This window comes from Daldinia decipiens, assembly GCF_022478715.1.
Source record: "Daldinia decipiens strain CBS 113046 unplaced genomic scaffold F4813scaffold_7, whole genome shotgun sequence".
Lineage (NCBI taxonomy): Eukaryota > Fungi > Ascomycota > Sordariomycetes > Xylariales > Hypoxylaceae > Daldinia > Daldinia decipiens.
The window spans coordinates 255,629-272,514 of record NW_026054550.1 but is presented as its reverse complement, the minus strand read 5'-3'; the positions used below and the strand labels follow the sequence as shown (position 1 = coordinate 272,514).

General features: G+C 46.6%; 6 protein-coding genes across 6 annotated transcripts; 4 read left to right on the top strand and 2 right to left on the bottom strand.

Annotated features, from left to right (window-relative positions):
- Positions 1 to 201: 201 nt before the first annotated feature.
- F4813DRAFT_350845 (uncharacterized protein) lies at positions 202 to 4,229 on the bottom strand. Its single transcript, XM_049242342.1, has 3 exons — positions 3,390 to 4,229; positions 1,258 to 3,242; positions 202 to 1,199 (listed from the first exon to the last, which is right to left on the bottom strand). The coding sequence occupies exons 1-3, from the start codon at positions 3,508 to 3,510 to the stop codon at positions 672 to 674; spliced, it is 2,634 nt and encodes an 877-aa protein (XP_049102028.1). The 5' UTR covers positions 3,511 to 4,229; the 3' UTR covers positions 202 to 671.
- A 532-nt stretch (positions 4,230 to 4,761) lies between these two features.
- Positions 4,762 to 5,835, top strand: F4813DRAFT_311894 (TspO/MBR-related protein). Its single transcript, XM_049240885.1, has one exon. It carries the CDS (start codon positions 5,085 to 5,087, stop codon positions 5,700 to 5,702), a length of 618 nt encoding a protein of 205 aa, XP_049102027.1. The 5' UTR covers positions 4,762 to 5,084; the 3' UTR covers positions 5,703 to 5,835.
- On the bottom strand, positions 5,836 to 7,294 carry F4813DRAFT_311899 (mitochondrial carrier). Its single transcript, XM_049240886.1, has 3 exons — positions 7,187 to 7,294; positions 6,921 to 7,077; positions 5,836 to 6,862 (listed from the first exon to the last, which is right to left on the bottom strand). Exons 2-3 carry the CDS (start codon positions 7,023 to 7,025, stop codon positions 5,969 to 5,971), a joined length of 999 nt encoding a protein of 332 aa, XP_049102026.1. The 5' UTR covers positions 7,026 to 7,077; positions 7,187 to 7,294; the 3' UTR covers positions 5,836 to 5,968.
- Positions 7,295 to 10,155: 2,861 nt separating this feature from the next.
- Positions 10,156 to 12,792, top strand: F4813DRAFT_350822 (galactose oxidase). Its single transcript, XM_049242341.1, has 6 exons — positions 10,156 to 10,745; positions 10,831 to 10,985; positions 11,048 to 11,109; positions 11,167 to 12,030; positions 12,100 to 12,291; positions 12,347 to 12,792. The coding sequence occupies exons 1-6, from the start codon at positions 10,276 to 10,278 to the stop codon at positions 12,629 to 12,631; spliced, it is 2,028 nt and encodes a 675-aa protein (XP_049102025.1). The 5' UTR covers positions 10,156 to 10,275; the 3' UTR covers positions 12,632 to 12,792.
- Positions 12,793 to 12,950: 158 nt separating this feature from the next.
- Positions 12,951 to 14,897, top strand: F4813DRAFT_311839 (WLM-domain-containing protein). Its single transcript, XM_049240883.1, has 4 exons — positions 12,951 to 13,358; positions 13,441 to 13,615; positions 13,672 to 14,820; positions 14,889 to 14,897. The coding sequence occupies exons 1-3, from the start codon at positions 13,226 to 13,228 to the stop codon at positions 14,702 to 14,704; spliced, it is 1,341 nt and encodes a 446-aa protein (XP_049102024.1). The 5' UTR covers positions 12,951 to 13,225; the 3' UTR covers positions 14,705 to 14,820; positions 14,889 to 14,897.
- A 779-nt stretch (positions 14,898 to 15,676) lies between these two features.
- On the top strand, positions 15,677 to 16,873 carry F4813DRAFT_311853 (uncharacterized protein). Its single transcript, XM_049240884.1, has 2 exons — positions 15,677 to 16,348; positions 16,432 to 16,873. Exons 1-2 carry the CDS (start codon positions 16,164 to 16,166, stop codon positions 16,721 to 16,723), a joined length of 477 nt encoding a protein of 158 aa, XP_049102023.1. The 5' UTR covers positions 15,677 to 16,163; the 3' UTR covers positions 16,724 to 16,873.
- Positions 16,874 to 16,886: the final 13 nt, after the last annotated feature.

Genomic DNA, 16,886 nt, shown 5'->3' with positions numbered 1-16,886 from the left:
TATATCTAAATGCACAACACACCAAGCTTACACCACCATCGTAATGTAGCAGCAGCATGTATGAGCACGAGCCTTACTAAACTCTCCCACTCATCTTCCAAAGTGTAGGTTAGCAGTGGTAAGTAGGTAGTTAGTAGGCTCAGTTCAAACACAGCACAAATATAAAAAGGCACAGCCAGAGAATTCAACAAGTTTGCAATAATGCGTGTGTACTGTACAATTCATTACGTGAATAATCTAAAAGCGAATATCTAGCTATCTAGATAAACTATCGGGTTGTCTCAACAAGGGGATGCCGTAATCGTAATATGCCAGAGTCCGTTTCTTCCTTCCAGGAATGTCAAGTGACCGTCGTCGTAAATGGCAAATTAGGCGATCGTCTTTTCACCTTCAGAGAGAGGGTGTGGTGAACACTGAATAGACCGTAAGGCATTAGGCTAGATTGCCTTGTCGATGGAGACAATAAGGTAGTGGGTGCATTGTCAGTATTTTGTCACAAGAGAAAGGAAAACGATCCGATGCCCATCGAATTTCATCTGATGGTACAATAAATAGCAAGTGAGCTTGACTTTTTAGAGGCAAACCTGGCTTCCTACAGATTAGTAAAGCATAATGGGCGCGAGGTTATCAACCTCGTACTCAACCCAGGTAATTGTTGGGGAGTTGAGAGTTTAGTAGTTCAGTTCACCACCGCCTCCACCTGCGACGTGGTCGAGATCTTCGTAGCTCTTGAGGCTACGGCCTTGAACGGCTTCACGAGGACCGACGGCTGCTCCGCCTGCGGCACCATCGCCCCAGCGACCGGCTCCACCCCTACCGCGGCCTGCACCCTGTCCATCCTGGCCCCAACGTCCCTGTTGTTGACGCCTGTCATACGGGCCGGTGCGGTTTTGAAAACGTCCGGAATTAGCACCGCCACGACGGATAGGGCCAGTACCACGTTCCTCGCCTCCTGCAGCCCATCCGGGGGGTTGGACACTGTGATTACCCGTGAACAGCGGAGGCATCCCAGGAATGCTGGGAAAGCCGGGGAACTGTGGAACCATATTGTTCATGGCGAAATTCTGGAGATTAAATCCGCGGGGAGTACCCTGTTGAGTTTGACCATTGGAGGGCGGGAAATGGCCATTGCTATTGGCATCAGTCCTCGAAGGCGCAATGTGAGCAGGATCAAGAACATATGCGTTGATAAGGTCAAACTAAATTCATGGTTAGTTGCGGCTCTTTTATCATCGAACAGTACTGAATGTGTATTACCTCCTGCTTCATAACCTCTAGCCAATCAGCATGGCGCTTCTCCACGTGCTTCTTCCAAAAGTGATCCTCTTTGAAGAGCTTCGTGCACTCGGGAACCTTGCATCTCCATTTGTGCTCATCTTCTTGCTTGACGAATTTGGAGAGTTCGTCATTGAGGGCATCCTCGGTAGATTTACCGCCGAGTTTACGAATGTCTACTGATTCAGGCTCGAGGATTTGCATAATCTTGTCCTCAAAAGTCTTAACCCACTTGTACGCACGCTCAAGCTGCTGCTCAGATTTAGAAGATGCGTTACGGAATTTGCGATCAGGCTCAGGCGCTTCGCCTTCTTCTTCCTCCTCCTTCGATTCCTTAGGTTTCTTAGAAGGAAATGCTTCTCCACTGGCACTGGCCCGTGCAACATTCTTAGCAGCGGAAGAGAGTGTGCTTCGGGGTCGACGAAGATGGCCACCAGGACACTTTCGTGTCAATTCGTGAATAGAGTCGCTCTCAAAAACACAGAAGAAGCAGAAGTTGAAGACTCGGCGAAGATACTCAATCATAAGATCGAGCTGCTTCTTCTTTACCAGAATGTCTTCGTCGTCGACTTCATCATCTATGGCACCCTCTTCGTCAGACTCGCCCATTTCACCTTCTTCACCATCATCCATTGCCTCATCAAAGTCAAGATTACGATCCTTCTTAACCCTCTTTGCTGTCGGTGATGATATAGCTGGCTGTAAACTTCCAGCGCTGCGTAAGGTTTCTACTCTTTCTTCAATCCTAAGTGTGGCATTGAAATCTGAACCGAAATCCTCCTCGAACTTATTGACGAGTCGCTGAGCAAGGCCGAGATCTTTCTCGATTCTTTCAGGAGCAGAGAAGAGATCCCACAATGCCTTCTTGCGAGGATTGCTTGGGGGGTTGTGAACACCCACATGACACACAAAGTCACCACGAACTTCATCCTTGACAGTCTTACCGTTAATAGCCTCAAGGGCCTTGTCAGCTGTAGTGGTAGCTACGGGTGATTCGACCTTCATCTCGTCTTCCTCTTCGTCCTTCGGATCCGCACGATCAACAGGTGCTGCCGTCTCGGATGAAGGATGTAGCATTACCCAGCCCATACGATGGTATCTTTTGCTGGGATTAGGATCGCTGAGGGATAGCCACTTGAATCCACCCTCCTCCTCTCCAAGATGCTCTTTGCAGAAAGTTTCTAGATTTTGGCGGCTAACGTGAGGAGCAATTGTCTTGATCAAGAGAGTAGGCTGATATAAGTTTTCGTCCCGGAGATCGCTGCCGTTTGCGGGAACTAGATCGCCGACTCCTAGAACTTCGTTGGCGGCCGTGGCCTCACCCTCTTCCTTTTCCACAACTCCACCAGCCCCGTTGCTTTCACTCTTGGGTATTCCCTCCAGAGAAAACTCGTCGAACGTGCCGGACTCTAGATCCTGCTCCCATTGACTATACGCGCCGCGACGGAATTCGTTCATCTGCTTGCGTAAGGGATCTCGGACTTCGGGGACGTAACGCTCGCGAAACCATTGCTCCTTCTTATGTTCGGCGACGAAAGCTCTAGCCATCTTAGCTTGGAGCTCCTCCTTGTATGCATCATAGGCAGCTTGGATTCTAGCCTTCTCTTTATCACGATCTTCTTGCGTGTCTCTACGAGGTCGTTCAGGGTCGCGTCTCCGACCAGTTCGGGCGCGCTCCTTCTCCTCTTTGATCTTTTCATTGGCTCGCCACCATTCGCCAAAGTAAGAGAATCCAACTTGGAAAGGCAATCTGACAGGATCTGTCAACGGGTTCACAGTTGGTTGAGGAGGCTGAGGGCCTCCTGGACCGGGAACATAACGGTCAATGTTCGCCGGAGGTGAATTAATGCGTCGTCTATCATCTTGGTCACGGGGCCTAGTGTGGTCCTCTCGGCCACGTCCTCTGGGCTCGTAGCGGTCAACTGGTGGGGGGGAGCGCGATCGATTACGTCGTGGGCGGTCATGGCCTATTATAGTCAGTCCCAATTTGAAGCTATATAGTTTGAACAAAATGCCATTTGAAATAGTATGTGAAACGAAGACATAGTATAGTTCAACTAGCATATGATGTAGCATGAATAAGAAAAAAAACCAGCAAGTGATTGTAAACGCACCAGGTGAACGACCACGGTAGAAGCTGTCGCGAGACTCATCTTTGACACGATCATCACGGCCACTCCAACCGCGATCGGGAGGAGAACGACCGGGAGCGTCGCGATACGAGTACGAGTCCATCTTGTCTGCTTACTGCGACACAATTGGCATTGGCAATTCTTGGCTTCGAGATTCTCGGTTTCGCGCTGTATTAAAGGGGTTCTTGATGTCCTTTAACAAGGCGACGACGACGGCGTAGACGCTGGTTTTCTATATGCGATAATTGTCGGATGTTAGGTAATACCGATTACTTGTATTTGGAGTTGGATCTGTTCCCTATTGTTTGACGAGGCGATTGCCGTTAGAGAAACCATCTTGATAATGTTTGGGGGTGAGCAATGAGAAGAATAAAAGGTATTGGTCTAGCAAGATCACGAGATAATGTTTATCGGCAAGCTAAATTGAGAAGCTGAGCATGGGCAGGAGCATGAGCTCTGCAATAAGCAAACCGTAAATTGGGGAGCAAGGAAGACATAAAAAGTTTGTTCACGGCTGTTGGAGGGTGGACATGGAAAGCGGAATGATGGTAAGAGGAAGATGAGCTTCGGTCAAGGTGTACAGGTTTCTAAAAGGGGGAAGAGATCGTGAGGAAAACGGGGGGATAACAATGGGGGTGCTATAATAAAAGGCCATTTGATAAGAAGGAAGTGGTGAGAAGAAAGGATAGACGAACTATAAATGACGATGGCGGAGGATTCCTGAGGGCGCGATGTCCCAAGCTGGATGTCCGCTGATTGTTTGTAGAGGGAAGAGAAGTTGGATGTTTGGACGATCGACGGGACCAACCAGAACTATCCGGCGGACCAACCAAACTAACAACGGGCGGATGTGGCTAATCCCCGATGGCATGCGACAGAGAATGTCGACAAAAGAAAGCGCGTCAGATATGTATTAGTCAGCGGCTGTGGCGCGCTGCACGTGTCGAATAAAGTTGGGGATAGAAGCGCCGTCGAATGCAATTAATAGGTAGTGGAGCGCGTGGTGTAACGAATAACAGGTAAGTACTTAACCTATGTACCTGTAACGGCGAACTACATGTACCTAGGAGAGGTATGTATATATGTGCGATAAACCCAAATTACGGCAGTGATGCGGCGGTTGTAAATTGACATTTGCCGGTGTTTCGTTCCTGCCGTCGTTAGCATTGGGTACTAGATACCTGCATATATCCTGCATATGATGATATTTACCTCCCGTGCAGCTTAGTTTGCGACTTCCGCCGATATATTCATTTGCCGTAGTAACAAATCCGGGGGAACACACAGCGTACCTAGGTAGGTACCTAACCTATGTAATCCGAGAAACGGGTAGCTCACATACCTACCATAGCTGTTGCCGTATTAGAAACTTTAGCGTCGATACCAACTCAAATATTTCAATGGCAAATCGGCGGTTAGAAGCTTTGCATTAGCTTTAGACTTAAGGATGAAGCCACTTTAACCTTAAACTAGGGATGTACCCGACGTAAAAATATCCTACGTCATTGCACCTTTGAGGCTTAAGCTTCTCATTAATACGACAAGCGAGCCTTGTGTGCACATACCTTAGAATCTTAATTAGACACACCAGGTTGAAGATAGACACGTAAGGAACGAGTAGTCTCTTAATACCTACGATATTCCAGCATAGTATACGAACCTGGTACTTTCCTCAAGATGACGGCGTATATTCCTCGTCTCAACGCAATACCGTATGATGTATTCGCGAACCCAGCGGCCTCGATACTGTTACCTATTGCGCTGGGTACTACTGTAGGCTTCAGCTCTCGACGTACGTGCTTTATATTCCCAAGTATCAGGTTATTCGGATATGTGCCGCTAACAGGACCACATACAGCAAAACAAACCCATGCCACATATGCTGCCATGAAGCAGCCGCCGTTACGACCTCCGCCACAGGTTTTCGGCCCTGTCTGGACAGTACTCTACGGGTTGATGGGCTACGCAGCTCACCGCGCCGTGACAAGGTATCCATCTCCCTTCGCCTCGACCGACGAGGTGCGCGCACTATATTCCGCGCAACTCGGCTTAAACTTGTTGTGGATGCCTCTCTTCTTTGGGCTACGAAAACCAGTTCTTGCGTTAGCCGACATTGTATCACTAGTCGGACTAAACGGCTACCTAACATATCTGTACTTCTCAGTTGATAGCACAGCGGGCTGGTGTCAACTGCCGTACATGGTATGGTTAGGTTTTGCGACGTACCTAACAGCGGGCGTTGGATATTTGAACAATTGGGATATCTCGGAGGCAACATTGGCGAAGAGGATATAAGTGAAGATTGGACACGTTTTATTTGCTTTAGGCCAATCCTTATGAGACGTGTTTGGATCTTGTAACTAGATTCATGCTCACGTAGAAACATCCGTACTCACTATCGTATGTGAAATATACGAGGCACTGCTCAATAGATCTATGACAACCAACTATGAATAATAACGCCCAAACGCCAGTGCTCCTAACGTTCGCTCTGTCTATACCTTCTCTATCATACGTCGGTATATATCGATATATGGCCAAAATGTCATCCGAAGCATCATTCACATCGGAAGATACCGTTTTAGGCCATCAAAAACGATAAAGATGAACGCCGAGCTCGGTGCTGATCGCAGAACTGTAATGCCGCATCCACGATAGAGTCCGCGCAGTCCGTGTTGATTCCACAATGCCTTCCCCTCCTGCCAAAACGTCTTAGGCTGGGTAGACCGGCCAACAGGTGCGGTCTGCATGCGAGACTTGACGGTGTCGGCGGGAAAGAACAAGAAATTATAGGACATACCGGCAGAGGCGCCAGCAACAGCTTGTTGCCATAACGGCAATGCCTCTGTAGCCAGGATATCCTTCTCTGCTTGCGACGTAGCAGATTGCTCGTTGAGGAGATAGAACATTTTTGTTGTGGTCTCTTTGGAACCAAACCAGGCTGCGCAGCCGCCAGATTCTCGGAGAAATGTACCCATTTGACCATGCCAGAAGCCCTTTATGCCCTCGTGCTTATATACGTCTCGAACGACCGACATGATACGGGGGGGCCTCGGCGTTGCCCCATCTGTACTAGTCGTTGCGGGCACTTGAATCTTGCATTTTACAAGTTCAATTGGTGTAAGAACAAAAGATGTGAATGCTCCCGCGAAAGCGCCAGTAAACCATAGTGCCGAAAGCGGAAGCACCCGATCGCGCGAAAAATATCCCGACGCGTATACCACCTCGCGCCCTATGCGCTCGAAGAAGAAGAGACTGCTCGTCTCAGCCGCGGCTCCGAAAAGCGGCGCACTTATTCCACGATATAGCCCTAGAAAGCCATCGGCTTTGATAGACTGCCGAAAGCAATCCAGCGGACCAGTATAACGAAGAGGGAGATGGTCCGGTTGAGACTGCAGCCTAACCTTGACTGTGTCGAAAGGATATTCAATGTATTTCCCTACAATACCAGCGGTCTACTATTGTTAGAGCGCTCTGGAAATTGAATACGTATTGATTGGGAATCAAACTCACAGATCCATAAACAATGTCTTGTACGGCTTCCAGTACAGCCGACCTTCCTTGGGTAGGAGTCTGCGAGGGTTTCGCCGCCATTGTCTCTATTTCCGTGCTTGCCATATTTCCAACGTGGAGATCCAAAGAGTAGAGAGGCGCGATATTAAACGCTTAGCTGGAATCCCGTATCAGCCTTAGAACCACGAAGGGAAGCTGATTGCTAGAAATAGGACAGTCACGTATGATAGATGCAGATGGGAGCGACGAAACCCAGGCTGAGTTACTGCTAGAACATATCGATACTATCACGGGTGGACGCGGTGAAGTGGAGCTAGTTCTGAGGTCGGCGGCGGCGGTTTTCTTTTTTTTTTTTTTTTTTTTTTTCAATAGATGCGACGGACAAGAGTCACCGCTTGCGACTAAGTGCTAAGTGGGTGCAAATGCCATTATCAAAGTAGCGCCTATCGGGCCATCTCGGCGACTAGGTTAAGTGAGAGAAATAAAAGATGAGAGGGTTTTTAAAAAGTGGGTGAAAATAAATTCAACTGCCTAATTAAGAGTCATCATGTATTACAAGAACCTTAGGTGGAGGTTCCGAGAAGTCTTCGCTCGGTGAAAGTGTGTTAGAACAAGGTAGTATGCAGTAGGTAGCATGTAAGGTAGGTAGTTGTATAAAAGGTTCTGCCTCTATGTATGTAGGTTTTATCACTCTTTTTAAAATACCTACGACAATGGAATCGGGTTTGCAAGCCCGGGACCGGGTCAAAAGTCTTTCACATCTGAGCTTGGTAAAGCAGTGGCTAATATTCCGTATTGCTATAAATATAGTGGTGAGCTGCTTGAATTTAGCGGATGGGATGAGCCTTAGCATAGGGCCTATACAGTATTAGTAAGTTAAAAGACGTATGAAACACAGTGCTAAGACTTTTGGCCTTTGTATTTACTAAACTAGTTAATACTTTTATTACTCCAACTCGACTCAGCCTAACCTTAGGTAGAATATACATGCAAGCGGCAGATAATATAAAAACATAGGTACTCAATTACCTATCATAAATTATGCACTCGTTTACTAGGGGGGATAATTTAGCAGGGCGTTAGCAATAGCAGTAAGGGGTAGACATAGCGGTGCGCCAGTCAAGAATCAATCCTCCAGCTAATTACCTATCCTTTATAATAGGATCACTGTACTATCCAATATCTAAATAACTAAACAACGTTTACCTATTAGCAAGTTATATGCCTATGTACTAGTACTACGACGTAAGGTGTACATATCTGGCTGGGAAGTGGACGTCAAAATTAGTTGTATGTTAATACCACACGTGTTATCTAGTAGTTTAGTGGTTGCATCGTGTATGAGTCTAGATAGAATGGAATAAAGTGTGTGCCTTAGCCATGTCGCTCTACCGAAGTAGATATTAGTTGAACTATGATAGCTACGGCATCCTGCGAAACAGCTCCTTTTCGGTATACAAGACTGTCTTATTGCTGTGCTAGGTTGTTAAGACTATAGGTTGGCTGGCAAAAAGAAGTCGAAACCAGTTTGTTAAGGCCACGATGGGCGCCGTGTCACCAAATGGAACAAAACAGCATGGAAACAACTTCATTATTTTGCAAGGAACTCTAACCTAACTATGGAAGCCTGTGGCTATATGTACTGAATATATAATTTGTTCTATATATCTCATCTAGAATCCAACAAAATATGTGTGCAAATAAATCTTAAACTGCCTCTATCCATTGACGCTTTATGTCGCCACAAATCCCTTCTCGTCCCGTTCGTCCTTCTATTTTGAGTAAATTGGCGTCCCAAGGGGTGCTAGCCATCCTCTGCCATGTCGTATCATGAGGGAACGAGCAAGTACCCAGATCCTGGTATGTTATATACGCAATAACCAAGCCACTCATAGAATCGTTCCACGAAATTGAAATGTCCCAGTCAGTCTCGCAAAAATTGCAAGATCCCGTACTCTTGTACACAGAGTTCTCGGATAGTTTTGTTTGAATCTGAGGAAAGTCCGCATACATGGGATTGTAGCGTAAGTGATTGGTATCACGGCCATCGATGAAGCAATGATGACATATATTTGTCTATATATCTACATTGGTAAGAAAGTCTTGTAAGGTTGCAATCTTAACCTTTTCTTTCTCTAGTTTGTTTAAATACCTCGTTTTCGTACACAATAGAAAAAGCTCTTCACTAACCCACTTGGCTATCCTTGATTGTTCGACATACGTTTCACACCACCGGTGCATGAATCGTATCGGCCTTGTGCGTCCTGTTCCCTCAAAAGATAGAGACGATAGGGGAACGCCATGTCCAGGGCCAAACAGTCGGTAGTTTCGAACAAGCCGGGTTTGCTCGTAAGTTATTATTCTCCCCCTGCGCCCAAAACTCATTGCCCAAAAATATAAGGATTTACCATCTTTCAAGAATGGATCAAAGGGTATCTCGCCGTTCTTGTAGAATGGCAATAGTATGTTTAAAAAAGGGGGGTATATTAGCCCTAGAACCTCTTTCTCTAGTCTTATCAGAAGTATTTCTTTCGCTTGGGAGTCGAGTTGCATTACGTTTCTATCTACTATAGAAAACGTAGCTTTGCAGGTCAAAGCAAAGCATACCGCATCGACATTCGGAAGATGTTGGAAGACAAGATAGATTATCTCGACGGGGAGGTTCATCAAGTATGACACCTCTTTTTGAGGTTGAATCGTATAATTCTTTCGGAAAAGACGGCCAAATAAAAGTGAAAAGCAGCAATGCTTTTTTAATATTAAACTGCAGATCATGTTGGGCATTATCACGGTTCTTATTACTGGCATTCAGGTAGGTTAGAGGAGTTTTTGTTATTGTGTACCTAAAAGAAGGAAGGGGATATTTATATAGGTATTTATAAAGCACTGTGCCTCCACCAAGGTTTTGCAATGCCCTACTAATTAAAACCGTTCGCGATGCTATGACCAGATTTCCCCCTTTTAGCTACAACATTTGAAGTAAAAAAGGGTGAGCTACCTCAAAGTACATAACCTAATGTGTTGGCTATGTCGCGGAGCAAAGCTTGTTAAATTTTGATTCGGCGTTACATTGAATTAAGCCTCATCTTTTGTTAGTGCGGGGAAGGGGCTGACAGGTGGCAAAAGGCCTCCTTCCCAACAGACTTTATGACTGGCACAGCTGTTGCCAGCTGCCAGCTGAAGTGCAAGTTCAAATTGGACTAGGTTAGTTACATGTGGTTACCTTTCCATTGATCTTTTCGTCTAGGTGCCCACCAAGTACATTGATAAGGCATAAGAAGAATACATGTACCTACCTAGGTTAAATAGGTTAGGTACTTTTATGCCTACGTCATCTATATAAATAAATCTCACCATGGCAAAAGACAAGAAGTCCAAGTCGAACTCCAAGAAAGCAAAGCTTGCCGAGAAGAAGCAGAAGCAGGAGAAGAAAGCTCAGAAGAAGGAAAAGGTCAAGGCTTCAAAGGTCGAAGGGAGTGATGCCGAAGATGTTGATCTAGATGCGGTTCTTGCTGAATATAAGAAGGCTCAAGAGGAGTTTGTTAAGGTTACTGAGACCGTCTCCGAATCCCCTCCCAAGCCGCGGTCGTCCGCGACCTTCTTAGCTTCCCCTTCAAATAGCAACCAGCTGTTATTATTTGGCGGAGAAACTTGGAATGGAGCCCTTGCGAGCTTTTTCAATGACCTCAATATTTACTATACAGATAGAGATGAATGGCATTGCGTGACTTCACCGAATGCGCCCCTTCCGCGATCTGGACATGCCTGGTGTAGAGGAGGAAACCAAAAAGACTCGGTTTTCTTATTTGGTGGCGAGTTTAGCAGGTCCGTCATACAATACCTCTGTCGTGTCTTACACAAGTGTTGTTGTTGCTTATAAGATCCTATACTAACATTGCACAACATATAGCCCCAAGCAAGGTACATTTTATCACTACAATGATTTCTGGCGACTGGAGCCGAGCACTCGGGAATGGACACGCATAGAAACCAAGGGCAAGACCCCTCCAGCAAGGAGTGGGCACCGTATGACTTACTATAAGAATTACATTATCCTCTTCGGTGGTATGTAAGAGACATCGTGAGTTTATGAACTGGTTTGAATAGATATGCTAACATCAAGCCAGGCTTTCAAGATACTTCTAATCAGACAAAGTATTTAAGTGATCTTTGGCTCTATGACACCCAGGTTAGTAACTTATTTTCGTAGCTCATGTAATAATATTGGTACTGATGTTTAATACAGAATTTCGTCTGGCATAACCCTACGCTTCCACCAGCGCAGCTAAAACCAGACGCCAGGTCGTCCTTTACTTTTCTCCCTCACGAACAAGGCGCCGTATTATTTGGAGGATACTCCAGAGTAAAGACAACTGTATCGGCAAATAAGTCGGCTAAGGGCGCATCGCAAGGGCAAAGAAACATCCTTAAACCTTCAGTACACGAAGATTGCTTCTTCTTGCGAATAACCCAACCCCCTGCAGATTCTCCACCGAATACACCGCCAACCGTAAGGTGGGAGAAGCGGAAGAAGCCAGCAAATACGCCTGTTCCGGCACGGGCCGGATCAACTATGACTTACCACAAGGGACGCGGTATTCTTTTTGGTGGCGTTCATGATGTTGAGCAGAGCGAAGAGGGTATGGAAAGCGAGTTCTTTAACCAGCTCTACGCATGGAACGTAGAACGAAACAGGTTCTTTCCGTTGACACTACGCAAATCAAGGGCCCAAAAGAAAACCCCTGCATCGGAGCAGAGAGTTGGAAGGCGTGGTAGGGCTCAAGCAAATGAGGAGGAACTATTAAAGCAGCTTGCTGCTTTACAGGCTGGATCGTCTGTAGAAGACGCAGGCGACATAGATATAGATCTAAAAGCTATGCAAGAGCCAGAAGAACCAGAAAAACCAACACGAGAGATGCCGGTATCCATGGATCTTCCACACCCACGATTTAACGCACAATTAGCAGTGCAGGATGATGTGTTGTACATCTATGGTGGTACCTTTGAGGCGAAAGACCGGGAGTTTACGTTTGACGATATGTACGCTATCGATCTCGGCAAGATGGATGGCTGCAAGCAGATCTTCAAGAGAGAAGACGATACTTGGGTCGTAAGATTTCCGTTTTCTTATTATTAGTAACTTCAATTTGGTCTCTTTGGTCTAACACGAGTATTATAGGGCTCCGACGAGGAGGATGAAGACGACGAAGACGAGGAGGACGATAGTGAAGATGGAAATGAAGATGAAGATGAGGAGGACGATGTGTCGATGGCCGACACAGCATCTACTGCAGGATCTTCAATATGGGACGATGTGTCAGAAGCCGGCACGGTTGCAACTACAGTTGATGATGGATTACCACATCCACGGGTATGTTTCCCCATAAAACCCCATTCATAGCAAATGACTAACCTCGTATACTTAGCCTTTTGAGTCTAGAAGGGAGTTCTTCGTCCGGACTTCGAACGAGTGGCAAGAAGTCCTTATGATGAGCCTGAGATGGAAGGGCATTCAACCAGAAACTCTTACAGTCAAGGAGATTAAGACCAAGGCATTTGAGCTCAGCGAAGAAAAGTGGTGGGACTGCCGCGAGGAGATTACTGCCCTCGAAGATGAACAAGAAGCTGCTGGCATTGGTGAGATTGTGTCACTAGCCGATAAAGGTGATTCAGGGGCTGGTGGTGCTGGTGGTGCTGGTCGAAGAAGATGATGTTCTTTTTTTACCTTGAAGGAAAGAAAGGGACGATGTTTTACATTTCAGTATATTTCAGTACATAAAAGAACAAATGAGCAAAATGTCTCGATGCTAGTAAATATAGTCATGGAGTAAAAATGAGATTTCCAAGCAATTTCAAGTATTTATATGTTGAGTTAGGTACTTCAAGTAATTGACCTTGATAACAATTTGAGTCGGGGCTCGGACCTTAGGTGATGATAGTGGGGCTTATGGGCTGTTCTCCCTGCAACGCCGATAAGATGTCCCCTATAACCGCCTAAACCTAATAACCGCCACATCGCTTCCCGTTACGAGGCAAGGAAAAAGTAAATCATTTAGGTTAGGTCATTGATTCAACGTTAGGTACTTATCTATTCTCATCATTAGAGGTTCTTCATAAAGCTATTTTAACCCAATCTGTTCATTGGTTCGGAAGAGCCGTAGAAAGTTGAACCCTTCTCATTGATCGTAAACAACAAACAACGTTCTTCATATCATCTCACTTGCAGTACGCGTCAAAGAATCATTAAATGCCTTTCTACTATTAAATCCCATCTAATTATTTGAACAAACTTCTCATATATCACGATGCCTCTTGGATTCGAGCGAATCAATGCAAAAAAATCGCAGCCAAATGACCATATCGTTTTCATCAAACCCTTGGAAGGCCCCGACAAAGAGATCGCGCAGCAGTTCTTAGAACGGATCGCAGCACAATGTCGTAAGTATTAACTTAAACAGGCAGTCTTGATTATATACACAATATCAAGTTGGAGCCGATTTCATTTGCTAATCGCTAGTAGTACCAATCATGAAAGAACATCATATCTCAGTCGTATCCTTGGAAGAGTACGAACCGAACAGGGAGTTTGTTGGCCGTAACTTCAATGCTGGAGAAGTTATACAGCTGGTATTGAAATCACGTTCTACCAAACAATGGCTACCCTTCAACTATGTCCAGATGGTGATGATGCACGAGTATGTATTTGTCTATAATCCTGTGTATGTTTAATGCTAACAGTGTCCCCGACAAGGCTGGCTCATTGCAAGGAGATGAATCACTCTAAGGCATTTTGGGCCGTCAGAAATAGCTACGCAGATCAAATGAGAGTCCTGTGGTCGCACAAATACACTGGTGAGGGATTATGGGGAAGAGGCACCCTATTAGAAACTGGAGAGTTCGAAAAGAATACTGTATCGTCAGACAAAGATCTGCCGGAGCATCTGTGCGGCGGAACCTATCGTTCAAGGCGCGGAAAGCGAAAACAAAAGAAGCAGTTGTCTTACCAAGAACGAAAAGAGCGCCGAATCTTGAAGAAGTTCGGTGCGAACGGAGTCCCCCTCGGCGAAGATGGAGTTATTAAAACCGAACTAGAGAAGGGAAAGAAGGCTCAAGGGAAGCCCCGTGTGGCAGGAAGCAAACGAGGCCGGGAACTCAGAGCGGCAGCAGCCCTGGCACGGTTCGACCAGCAGAAGAAGGCCGAAGAAACGAAAGACGAACAAGATAGTGACGTCAAGAAAGAAGAAGGCAGCGAATCGGAGACGACTAGCGATAGTGAGGGCGAAGCTGCCGTAGATATCAACGGTCGACGGCTTGTTGATACTAAGGGCCATAATTTGGTCAAAGTATGCGAGGACGAAGACGCCAGAGACGAAGATGTACAGAACGAACTTAAGGAGCTTTCCCAATCCACTATTAAAGTGAAGCCCGAGAAGCTCGAAGTGGTAGCACCGATAAGAACTATACCTCAAGCAACGGGATCAACGAAACGACGTGTTAGCGAGAAGAAGTCGAGTAAGACTATCAAGAGTTCACCGTCAGAAGGGGCAAGCAGCGCTACTATCTCCATTAGTAGTATCCCTAATTCAGCTGGGGGCACTTGTCCTATGTGCTCGTTCGATAGTGGTTCAGGAGCTACTATATGTGGTATCTGCTCTCACGTTTTAGATTCTAACAAAGTACCGAACTCGTGGAAATGCAGGAGCTCTTCTTGCCGGGACAGCTTGTATCTGAATGCCGGGGACTCCGGAATCTGTGGTGTTTGCGGTGGACGAAAAGGAGCGTAACCAACGTGCACACCGAATTCGATTAGAGGCACTTTTATCTTTCGTCACATGCTGAACGTTTCCTCGAAGAGAGAATCTTCGTCATTGGTTGGTTATTAAGTTCTTAATAAGGCAGCGTACGTATTCAGCCTCGAACCTTTTTAATCCTTCCCGGCCTGGCTCATCCTAACGTTGTTTTTAATAGCTACCATAGGATCTTACGGCACAGAAATGCTTAACTTGAGTCAATCCATGGTAACGTGGTGACGAATGGCTCCGAATCTCTAGCTGGTAGTATGGAGTTCTAGAAGGGGGAAGAGTTGGAGGCGTTGGAAGAGCTATCGGGAATTGCAGGTTTCAGAAACATTGAAACAAACTTGGGTTGCTTGGATTGTGGCCCGATCTGGGTTGAGACGATGTCGCCATTTGTCAGTTACCCCTGTATCAACCCCCGACGCCACCGTTTCATGTTGGCTCGATCCCACCGATGTCTTCAAAGCTCGCATCTTCTCCGGTCTCTTGAAGGTATGTGATCTCCAGCGCTTGTATGGATATGGCTGGAAGAAATAATCGTGATAGATCTCCCCGTCCTTCCTAACGAGGCAGATTGATGGCACATCCCTTTCATCGGACGAATTTGAATAAAATGATCGGACGGGATCCCCGCATTCCGATATCGACAGAGTTGCCCGGGCCTACAAAGTACAATACAATACACGTGTGCATTAGTTATACTTACGAAGTCAAATAACTACATCTGGCTATACAATATCGCTATTAAGAGCTAATGTGTAAGATTATGCGCTTTACTACCTAGCTGCCTAGGTACGTAAGGCACGCGCAACCACTTCTAGTTTGAGAACGGCCAAGCTGTTAGAATCGGTATCGTCTAGTCCGCGGCCGAACATATTTTCATATTTTCCACCTTTGCGTATCGCCGCCTCCACCCCGGACGCCCTCGTCCCAAGGGAGGCTCGTCACAGATTGATCGACGAGCGCACCACTTGGGAACTAAGCCGCCGGGGTCAGGGTTCTCCGCCCTGGCCCCGACTAGGATTGCGCCTGGGCTGGGGATCCGGAAATAGTCATGGTGTCTACATAGTAGTCATGGTGTCCGTGGTTTGTGGTCCCTGTCTGGTCTGCCAGTCTGCCAGTGCCTTGTTTATTCCCCGTGTCATGTCTCTGTTTCTCTTTTAAATTTTGAGCCTGGCCATTTCTCTGCGCACATTCTCCTCGTCAACTTCGTTTCTGGTCTAAGCCTTACCTTAACCCGTCGTCGATCTATCTCAATTTTCTTCTGCGGCTGGAAAAGTGCAGGTCACCGCCTCGTCTTTTTCTTCTCCCTTTTCGACATTCCAGACTTGACGTCTGTTTTCTTCATAGGTTCCTTCGACTGCTCAATTCACTCTTTATTCTTCATCATCTTCGATTTTGTTCTTTTCTTTCCGAGCTAGACTCGAATTACCTTCTACCAGCCAAGATGCTTTCTACGACTCTTCTTCAGTCCCTTGTCCTGCTCGTCGCCGGCGCGAGTCTCTCGGCGGCAAGCCCCGTTTGGCCGCACTACTCGATCGATGGCGAGCACCTCGAAGTCCTTCACATGAGAGCCTCGACGTCAGTGAATCCCGCGGCAGTGTCGGGTGTGGAGTGTATTGACCGAAATAAGTAAGTTTTCATAGACTATAAATAACTATATCTTTTCAACTACACGTGAAGCATATAAGGACTCCGACTAATTGTCAACATAGGAACATTGTGTTCCACGATCAAAATGTAGCAGAACTTGCTATCTGTGGAGGCATCGCAGGGTCTATCCAGAAGTGCGGCGGCGCACCTGAGACCACGACTGGTCGATCCGGCAGCGCCGAGTTCACGCTGAGCGCAGCGACATCCGGTGCTACGATCAACATCTCCAAGGGCCGATGGGAGCAATGTGTTCGCGCAGCCAGGGCCGTCTGCCCAACAGGCAGCATGAAGGGCACGTGCGCGGGCGGTGCATCAAGCGGCAACGTGGACTTCACGCTCGACTCGCCGTTGTAAAGGAGTGGACTAGCCAATTAGTTTGCAATGTACAAAAGTCTCGGAATCACTCGCATTATGAAGGACACGGAGGGGGACTTAAAAAAAATAAAGAGCTATGCTTTTCTTTTGTAGAGATCTGGCGGGAGGCGTACGTGTATAGGGTCTCAGATACCCTGGCGGA